The sequence below is a fragment of the Tursiops truncatus genome, chromosome 7 (assembly GCF_011762595.2).
Source record: "Tursiops truncatus isolate mTurTru1 chromosome 7, mTurTru1.mat.Y, whole genome shotgun sequence".
NCBI classification, from domain to species: domain Eukaryota; kingdom Metazoa; phylum Chordata; class Mammalia; order Artiodactyla; family Delphinidae; genus Tursiops; species Tursiops truncatus.
The window spans coordinates 82,777,604-82,788,005 of NC_047040.1; the positions used below are offsets into that span (position 1 = coordinate 82,777,604).

Here is a 10,402-nt window from a genome sequence, read left to right on the forward strand (position 1 = left end):
CTTGCCACCAATTAGAACATAAGAGAAAAATATGATATATGTAAAGGTGGTTTTGACAAGTAACCAAATTTGGAAGAATAATTCTGTTATAAAGGGCACGTGGGGGAGCATTTCACCCCAAATACCCTTATTGTCAATACTTCAGCTCTCCATCTTCCCATGTCTCTGGCCATAGTGAAGTCAATTCATATGCACACTTTTCGGTGAGCTAGAAAGCAACAAATAGGCTCAGAGTCAAGGCACCAAGGCAGCATCACTCAAAATCACCAGCCCTGATGCTATACTACTGCTTGCTAATGCTTCTATCTTATAGAAGCTGGTGAGGTTAGGCGTCTCCAGTGGAATAATATCCCAAGCCTGAAGGAGAATCTGTGGACAGGTCTGTTTTTAGCCATGCAAGGGTCAGCCTTGAGGTGGGGTGGATCCCTCTACTCCCCTTCTCTCTTAATGGTTAAAAATAAGAAAAATGTTACAAAATTGACTAGATTGAAGAAAACACTTAACTTACATGAACTTGTTCACATTTAACGAAGAAAAGAGTAGGGAACATAAACATGCTTTTTTTTCCACTAATTAACTTTATGTTTTAGAGCAGTTTTAGCTTCACAGCAAAAATGAGCTGAAAGTACAGAGAGTTGCCCAAATGTTCCTGCCCTCCCACATGCACAGCCTGCCCCACTGTTAACATGCCACACGAGAGTAGTGCATTGTTACAATGGAAGAACACATGGTTGTCACCCAAAGTCCTTGGTTTATATTATGGTTCACTCTAGGTGTGGTATATCGTATAAAGCTGGACAAATTTATGATGAAACGTACCCACTATTTTAGTATTCTAGAGAATAGATTGTCCTAGAAATCCTCCATGCTTCACATAGTCATCCCTCCTTCTTCCCCAACCCTTGTAAAGCACTAATCAGTTTAGTGTCTCCACAGTTTTTCCTATTCCAGAATGTTGGAATCATACAGTATGTAGCCTTTTCAGATTGGCTTCTTTCACTGAGTAATAAGCATTTAAGTTTCCTTCGTGTCTTTTCATGACTTGATAGCTCGTTAATTTTTAGTGCCGAATAATATTCCATTGCCTGGATGTACCACAGTTTATCGATTCATCTACTGAAGGACATCTTTCCTGGTTGTTTCTAAGTTTTGGCAATTACAAACAAAGTTGCTCTAAGTTTTTATGTGGACATAAGTTTTCAGCTCTTTGGGGTAAACCAAGGAGGGTGATTGCTGGATTGTGTGGTAAGAGTATATCTATTTTTGTCTTCCCAAGTGGCTGTGCAATTTTGCATTCTCACCAGTAGTGAATGAGAGTTCCTGTTGCTGTATGTCCTTGCCAGCATTTGATGCTGTCAGTACTTTGGATTTTGGCCCTTCTAATAGGTGTGGAATAGTATCTCACTGTTAATTTGCTAATGACATATGATGTTGAACATATTTTCATGTGCTTACTTGTGATCTGTATACCTTCTTTGATGAGGTGTCTGTTGAGGTATTTTGCTCATTTTTAATTGGGTTGTTTGGTTTCTTATTGTTGACTTTTAAGAGTTCTTTATATATTCTGGATAATAGTTCTTTACGAGATGTATTCTTTGCAAATCTTTTCTCCCAGCTTGTGGCTTGTCTTCTCATTCTCCTGAAGAACATGCCTTGAAAAAATAGCTTTCTTTCCACTTTTTGCCCTATGGGTGACCAGTGCAGAGTTCTTCTTAACATATTTAGAAAATAATTGTTTAACCAGAGAAATTGAAAAATTATGTTTGCCTGACTATTCTTGGTTTCAATTTATGAAACTTAAAATGCCCAATGATCCATGAATGCTCAAGAGCTAGCCCTTCTATAAATGTTAAGTGGTGGGGTGGGGGGCCTTCAAGATGGCAGAGGAGTAAGACGTGGAGATCGCCTTACTCCCCACAAATACATCAAAAATACATCTACATGTGTAACAACTCCTACAGAACACCTACTGAACGCTGGCAGAAGACCTCAGACTTCCCAAAAGGCAAGAAACTCCTCACGTACCTGGGTAGGGCAAAAGAAAAAAGAAAAAACAGAGACAAAAGAATAGGGATGGGACCCGAACCTCTGGGAGGGAGCTGTGAAGGAAGAAAAGTTTCTGCACACTGGGAAACCCCTTCACTGGCGGAGACGGGGGGTGGTGGAGGGAGAAGCTTTGGAGCCAGGGAGGAGAGCACAGCAACAGGGGTGCGGAGGGCAAAGTGGAGAGATTTCCGCACAGACATTCACTGCTGACCAGCCCTCACCAGCCTGAGATGCTTGTCTGCTCACCCGCCGGGGTGGGTGGGGGCTGGGAGCCGAGGCTTGGGCTTCGGAGTTCAGATCCCAGGGAGAGGACTGGGGTTGGCTGCGTGAACACAGCCTGAAGGGGGCTAGTGTGCCACAGCTAGACAGGAGGGAGTCCGGGAAAAAGTCTGGACCTGCCTAAGAGGGAAGAGACCATTGTTTCCGGCTGCACGAGAAAAGGGGATTCCTTCCCTGTCTGTCCACAGAAGGCAATGCACCACCTAAACGAGCTCTAGAGAGAGGCATAAGCCGCGGCTCACAGCTCAGACACCAGAGATGGGCATGAAACGCCAACACTACTGCTGCAGCCACGAAGGATACTATGTGCAAACACAGGTCACTCTCCACATGCCCCTGGGAGCCTGTGCAGCCTGCCACTGCCAGAGTCCCATGACCCAGGGACAACTTCCCTGAGAGAACACACGGTGCACCTCAGGCTGTTGCAACACCAGGCCGGCCTCTGCCACTGCAGGTTTACCCCGCATTCTGTACCCCTACCTCCCCCTGGCCTGAGTGAGCCAGTGCCCCTTAATCAGCCGCTGCTTTAACCCCATACAGTCTGGGTGGGAACAGAAGCCTGAGGGCAACCTACACGCAGAGGTGGGGACAAAACCAAAGGTGAACCCCAGGAGCTGTGTGAACAAGCAAGAGAAAGGGAAATTTCTCAGTGCAACCTCAGGAGCAGCAGCTTAAATCCCCATAATCAATTTGAGGTACCCTGCATCTGTGGAATACCTGAATAGACAACAAATCAACCCAAAATGAGGCAGTGGACTTTGGGAGAAGCTGTAGTCTTGGGGTTGCTGTCTGTGACTGACTTGTTTCTGATTTTTATGTTTATTGTAGATTAGTTCCTAGCCCTTCTTATCATCGGTGGATTTGCTTATTGGTTTGGTTGCTCTCTTCTTTTTTTTAATTACTTTTTTATTTTAATAACATTTTAATTCTTTTCTTTTCTTTCTTTCTTTATTTTTCTTTCTTCTTTACTCCCTTTTCTTCTGAGCCACGTGGATGACAGCGTCTTGATGCTCTGGGCTGGTGTCAGCCCTGAGCCTCTTAGGTGGGAGAGCCAAGTTCAGGACATTGGACCACCAGAGACCTCCCGGCCCCATGTAATATCAGTCGGTGAGAGCTCTCCCAGAGATCTCCGTCTTAACACTAAGACCGAGCTCCACCCAATGGCCAGAAAGCTCCACTGCTAGACACCTCATGCCAAACAACTAGCAGGACAGGAACACAACCCCACCCATTAGCAGAGAGGCTGCCTAAAATATTACTAAATTCAAACAGCCCAAAACACACCACGAGATGCAGCGCTTCACACCAGAAAGACAAGATCCAGCCCCACCCACCAGAAAACAGGCACCAGTCCCTTCCACCAGAAACCCTACACAGCCACTGAACCAACCTTACCCACTGGGGGCAGACACCAAAAATAATGGGAACTACGAACCTGGAGCCTGCATAAAGGAGACTCCAAACACATTAAGTTAAGCAAAATGGGAAGACAGAGAAATATGCAGCAGAAGCAAGGTAAAAACCCACCAGACCAAACAATTGAAGAGGAAATATGCAGTCTACCTGAAAAAGAATTCAGAGTAATGGTAGTAAAGATGATCCAATGTCTTGGAAAGAGAAAGGAGAAAATACAAGAAACATTTAACAAGGACCTAGAAGAACTAAAGAGCAAACAAACAAAGATGAACAACACAATAATGAAATTGAAAATTCTCTAGAAGGAATCAATAGCCTAATAACTGAGGCAGAAGAATGGATAAGTGACTTGGAAAATAAAATGGTGGAGATAACTACCGTAGAGCAGAATAATGAAAAAAGAATGAAAAGAATTGAGGACAGTCTCAGAGACCTCTGGGACAACAATAAACACACCAACATTCAAATTGTAGGGGTCCCAGAAGAAGAAGAGAAAAAGAAATCCTCTGAGAAAATATTTGAAGAAATTATAGTTGAAAAGTTCCCTAATATGGGAAAGGAAAGAATCAATCAAGTCCAGGAAGCACAGAGAGTCCCATACAGGAGAAACCCAAGGAGAAACATGCCAAGACACATATTAATCAAACTATCAAAAATTAAATACAAAGAAAAAATATTAAATCAGCAAGGGATAAGTAACATTTAACATACAAGGGAATTCCCATATAATGAACAGCTGATCTCTCAGCAGAAACTCTGCAAGCCAGAAGGGAATGGCAGGACATATTTAAACTGATGAAACGGAAAAACCTACAACCAAGATTACTCTACCCAACAAGGATCTCATTCATATTTGACAGAGAAACTAAAACCTTTACAGACAAGCAAAAAATAACAATTCAGCACCACCAAACCATCTTTACAACAAATGCTAAAGGAACTTCTCTAAGTGGGAAACAGAAGAGAAGGAAAAGACCTACAAATACAAACCCAAAACAATTAAGAAAATGGTAATAGGAACATACATATCGATAACTACCTTAGATGTAAATGGATTAAATGCTCCAACCAGAAGACATAGACTGGATGAATGGATACAAAAACAAGACCCGTATCGATGCTGTCTACAAGACACCCACTTCAGACCTAAGGACACATACAGACTGAAAGTGTGGGGATGGAAAAAGATATTCGATGCAAATGGAAATCAAAAGAAAGCTGGAGTAGCAATTCTCATATCAGACAAAATAGACTTTAAAATAAAGACTACTACAAGAGACAAAGAAGGACACTACATAATGATCAACAGATCAATCCAAACAGAAGATATAACAATTGTAAATATTTATACACCCAACATAGGAGCACCTCAGTACATAAGGCAAATGCTAACAGCCATAAAAGGGGAAATGGACAGGAATGCAGTCATAGTAGGGGATTTTAACACCCCACTTTCACCAATGGACAGATCATCCAAAATGAAAATAAATAAGGAAACACAGCTTTAAATGATGCATTAAACAAGATGGACTTAATTGATATTTATAGGACATTCCACCCAAAAACAACAGACTACACTTTCTTCTCAAGTGCTCATGGAACACTCTCCAGGGTAGATCATCTTGAGTCACAAATCAAGCCTTGATAAATTTAAGAAAACTGAAATCTTATCAAGTATCTTTTCCAACCACAACACTATAAGACTAGACATGAATTACAGGAAAAAAAACTGTAAAAAATACAAACACATGGAGGTTAAACAATACAGTACTAGATAACCAAGAGATCACTGAAGAAATCAAAGAGGAAATTAAAAAATACCTAAAAACAAATGACAATGAAAACACTATGATCCAAAACCTATGGGATGCAGCAAAAGCAGTTCTAAGAGGTAAGTTTATATCAATAAAATGCTACCTCAAGAAACAAGAAAAGTCTCAAATAAACCACCTAACCTTACACCTAAAGCAATTGGGGAAGGAAGAACAAAAAGCCCCAAAGATAGCAGAAGGAAAGAAATCATAAAGATCAGAGCAGAAATAAATGAAAAAGAAATGAAGCAAACAATAGCAAAGGTCAATAAATCTAAAAGATGGTTCTTTGAGAAGATAAACAAAATTGATAAACCATTAGCCAGACTCATCAAGAAAAAAAGGGAGAAGACTCAATTCAACAGAATTCGAAATGAAAAAGAGGGAACAACTGACACTGCAGAGATAAAAAGCTTCATGAGAGATTACTATAAGCAACTCTATGCCAATAAAGTGGACAACCTGGAAGAAATGGGCAAATTCTTAGAAAAGTGCAACCTTCAGGGACTGAACCAGGAAGAAATAGAAAATATAAACAGACCAGTCACAAACACTGAGATTGAAACTGTGATTAAAAATCTTCCAACAGCCTTCCCTTTTGTGGCCATCGCTGAAGCGCTAACGGCCGAAATGAAGTTCAATCCCTTTGTGACTTCTGACCGAAGCAAGAACCAGAAAAGGCATTTCAATGCGCCTTCCCACATTCGCAGGAAAATTATGTCTTCCCCTCTTTCTAAAGAGCTGAGACAGAAGTACAATGTCCTATCCATGCCCATCCGGAAGGATGATGAAGTTCAGGTTGTACGAGGGCACTACAAAGGGCAGCAAATTGGCAAAGTAGTCCAGGTTTACAGGAAGAAGTATGTCATCTACATTGAACGAGTGCAGCGGGAGAAGGCTAATGGCACAACTGTCCACGTGGGCATTCACCCCAGCAAGGTGGTTATCACCAGACTAAAACTGGACAAAGACCGCAAAAAGATCCTCGAACGTAAAGCCAAGTCTCACCAAGTAGGGAAGGAAAAGGGCAAATATAAGGAAGAAACAATTGAGAAGATGCAGAAATGAAGTGATCTTGTTTACAACTTTCTTTAAAAACTGTTAAAATGAAAAAAAAAAAAATCTTCCAACAAACAGAAGCCCAGGACCAGATGGCTTCACAGGCAAATTCTATCAAACATTTAGAGAAGAGCTAACACCTATCGTTCTCAAACTCTTCCAAAATATAGCAGAGGGAGGAACACTCCCAAACTCATTCTATGAGGCCAACATCACCCTGAAACCAAAACCAAACATGTAATAAAGAAAGAAAACTACAGGCCAATATCACTGATGAATAAAGATGCAAAAATCGTCCACAAAATACTAGCAAACAGAATCCAACAGCACATTACAAGGATCATACACAATGATCAAGTGGGGTTTATCCCAGGAATGCAAGGGTTCTTCAATATATGCAAATCAATGAATGTGATAAACCATATTAACAAATTGAAGGATAAACACCAAATGATAATCTCGATAGATGCAGAAAAAGCTTTTGAAAAAATTCAACAACCTTTTATGATAAAAAACTCTCCAGAAAGTAGGCATAGAGGGAACTTACCTCAACATAATAACGGCCATATATGACAAACCCGCAGCCAACATGGTTCTCAGTGGTGAAAAACTGAAACCATTTCCTCTAAGATCAGGAACAAGGCAAGGCTGCCCACTCTTACAGCTATTATTCAACATAGTTTTGGAAGTTTTAGCCATGGCACTCAGAGAAGAAAAAGAAATAAAAGGAATCCAAATCGGAAAAGAAGTAAAACTGTCACTGTGTGCAGATGACATACTATACATAGAGAACCTGAAGATGCTACCAGAAACGTACTAGAGCTCATCAATGAATTTGGTAAAGTAGCAGGATACAAAATTAATGCACAGATATCTCTTGCATTCCTATACACTAATGATGAAAAATCTGAAAGAGAAATTTAGGAAACACTCCCATTTACCATTGCAACAAAAAGAATAAAATACCTAGGAATAAACCTACCTAAGGAGACAAAAGACCTGTATGCAGAAAACTATAAGACAGTGATGAAAGAAAGATGATACAAGCAGATGGAGAGATATACCATGTTCTTGGATTGGAAGAATCAACATTAGGAAAATGACTACACTACCCAAAGCAATCTACAGATTCAATGCAATCCCTATCAAACTACTAATGGCATTTTTCACAGAACTAGAACAAAAAATTTCACAATTTGCATGGAAACACAAAATACCCCAAATAGCCAAAGCAATCTTGAGAAAGAAAAATGGAGCTGGAGGAATCAGGCTCCCTGACTTCAGACACTACTACAAAGCTACAGTAATCAAGACCATATGGTGCTGGCACAAAAACAGAAAGATAGATCAATGGAAAAGGACAGAAAGCCCAGAGATAAACCCATGCACATATGGTCACCTAATCTTTGATAAAGGAGACAAGAATATCAATGGAGAAGACAACCTCTTCAATAAATGGAGGTGGGAAAACTGGACAGCTATATGTAAAAGTATGAGATTGGAACACTCCCTAACACCATACACAAAAAGTGAACTCAGAACGGATTAAAGACTTATATGTAAGGCCAGACACTATAAAACTCTTAGAGGAAAACATAGGCAGAACATTCTATGACATAAATCACAGCAAGATCCTTTTTGACCCACCTTCTAGAGAAATGGAAATAAAAACAAAAATAAACAAATGGGATCTAATGAAACTTAAAAGCTTTTGCACAGCAAAGGAGACCATAAATAAGACGAAAAGACAACCCTCAGAATGGGAGAAAATATTTGCAACTGAAGCAACTGACAAAGGATTAATCTCCAAAATATACAAGCAGCTCATGCAGCTCAATATCAAAAAAACAAACAACCCAATCCAAAAATGGGAGAAGAGACCTAAATAGACATTTCTCCAAAGAAGGTATACAGATTGCCAAAAACTAATGAAAGGATGCTCAACATCGCTAGTCATTAGAGAAATCCAAATCAAAACTGCAATGAGGTATCACCTCACACCAGTCAGAATGGCCATCATCAAAAAATCTACAGGCAATACATCCTGGAGGGGGTGTGGAGAATAGGGAACCCTCTTGCACTGTGCTGGGAATGCAAATTGATGCAACCACTATGGAGAACAGTATGGAGGTTCCTTAAAAAACTAAAAATAGAACTACCATATGACCCAGCAATCCCACTACTGGGCATATACCCCGAGAAAACCATAATTCAAAAAGAGTCATGTACCACAATATTCATTGTAGCACTGTTTACAATAGCCAGAACGTGGAAGCAACCTAGGTGTCCGCTGACAGATGAATGGATAAAGAAGATGTGGCACATATATACAATGGGATTTTACTCAGCCATAAAAGGAAACAAAATTGAGTTATTTGGAGTGAGGTGGTTGGACCTAGAGTCTGTCATGCAGAGTGAAATAGGTCAGACCGAGAAAAACAAATACCGTATGCTAACACATATATATGGAACCAATAAAAGGTTCAGATGAGCCTAGGGGCAGGACAGGAATAAAGACGCAGACGTAGAGAATGGACTTGAAGACATGGTGAGGGGAAAGGGTAAGCTGGGACGACGTGAGAGAGTGGCACTGATATATATACACTACCAAATTTAAAGTAGATCGCTAGTGGGAAGCAGCCGCGTAGCACAGGGAGATCAGCTTTGTGACCACCTAGAGGGGTGGGATAGGGAGGGTGGGAGGGAGACACAAGAGTGTTGGGATATGGGGATATATGTATGCATATAGCTGATTCAGTTTGTTGTACAGCAGCAACTAACACAACATTGTAAAGCAATTATATTCCAAAAACAAGTTTTAAAAAATTAAAAAAAAATAAATGTTAAGTGGCTGTGACCTTGCAAGAAAGAAAACAGCAAAGAGACTTCTTAACATTATGTCTAATGTTCCTGCATGCATTTCTTTTCTGGCATATTATTTCCTATTCAGAAATATTTCTGTCCAAGGAGATCCAAGACTACTTTTTTTTTTTTTTATCCCTAAGAGAACTGCAATGACCAAGCCCATGAAACTGAGATTAAAGATCAAAAAGTGGTTATATATTTTCAGTTCTCAAACTAACATTCTCAAACATGTTACAAACACTGGTGAGAAAATATTTTATGTGATATTCTCCTTAGGGCAAAGCATTAAAAAAGAAATGTTTGTTTTCTGTTTTTATTCTGGTACCATATAAAATATTCTCAAAAAAGAAATAGCTTTACAAATTCCTTTTAAAATGCTGTTTGTGCTTTAGATATTTTCTCGATGTAGCTGAAATTTATTTTGTTTGAATTCCAGGTAATTTTTTGTTTATTCTCTACTTGGTCATGATAGAGAATGATAAGGATGATAAGGTTAGAATTTTATAAAGCTACGTGTGAAATTTAATTACAGATATTGAGTACAATGGGTGGTTAGGTAATCTCCCCTTTTCACCTTTATTGTATAGGTGTGCTTATAATTTCAGAAGTGTTCAGACAACAGTTTTAGATGAAATCAATCAGATACTTACAGAGAGTTAGATTTTTCCAATAATTACACACACACACAAACTTTTCTTTTTGATTGCTCAGGGTTCTATCTTGATGCATGCAAGTATAGTCCCTCTCTCTCTCTCCCTCCCTCAACACTTCCCCTCTTCTCCTGATACCCGTGCCCTTTGAAATGTAAATGTAGACACTAAGAACTCCACAATAAAAGATACTAGAGAAACATGACCTCTCTCAGCAAACATAACACTCAATAAGAGAGCTGTCTATATTTCCATTTCATCTTTTATATGATAAAC

General features: G+C 39.8%; 1 protein-coding gene across 1 annotated transcript; it reads left to right on the forward strand.

Annotated features, from left to right (window-relative positions):
* Positions 1-6,160: 6,160 nt before the first annotated feature.
* Positions 6,161-6,635, forward strand: LOC117313038 (large ribosomal subunit protein uL24-like). Its single transcript, XM_033860417.2, has one exon. The coding sequence runs from the start codon at positions 6,183-6,185 to the stop codon at positions 6,618-6,620; it is 438 nt and encodes a 145-aa protein (XP_033716308.1). The 5' UTR covers positions 6,161-6,182; the 3' UTR covers positions 6,621-6,635.
* The last annotated feature ends 3,767 nt before the right edge of the window (positions 6,636-10,402 follow it).

Bases quoted from the DNA above. Each gene is read 5' to 3' on its own strand.
- LOC117313038 (XM_033860417.2), top strand. From the start codon at position 6,183: ATGAAGTTCAATCCCTTTGTGACTTCTGACCGAAGCAAGAACCAGAAA.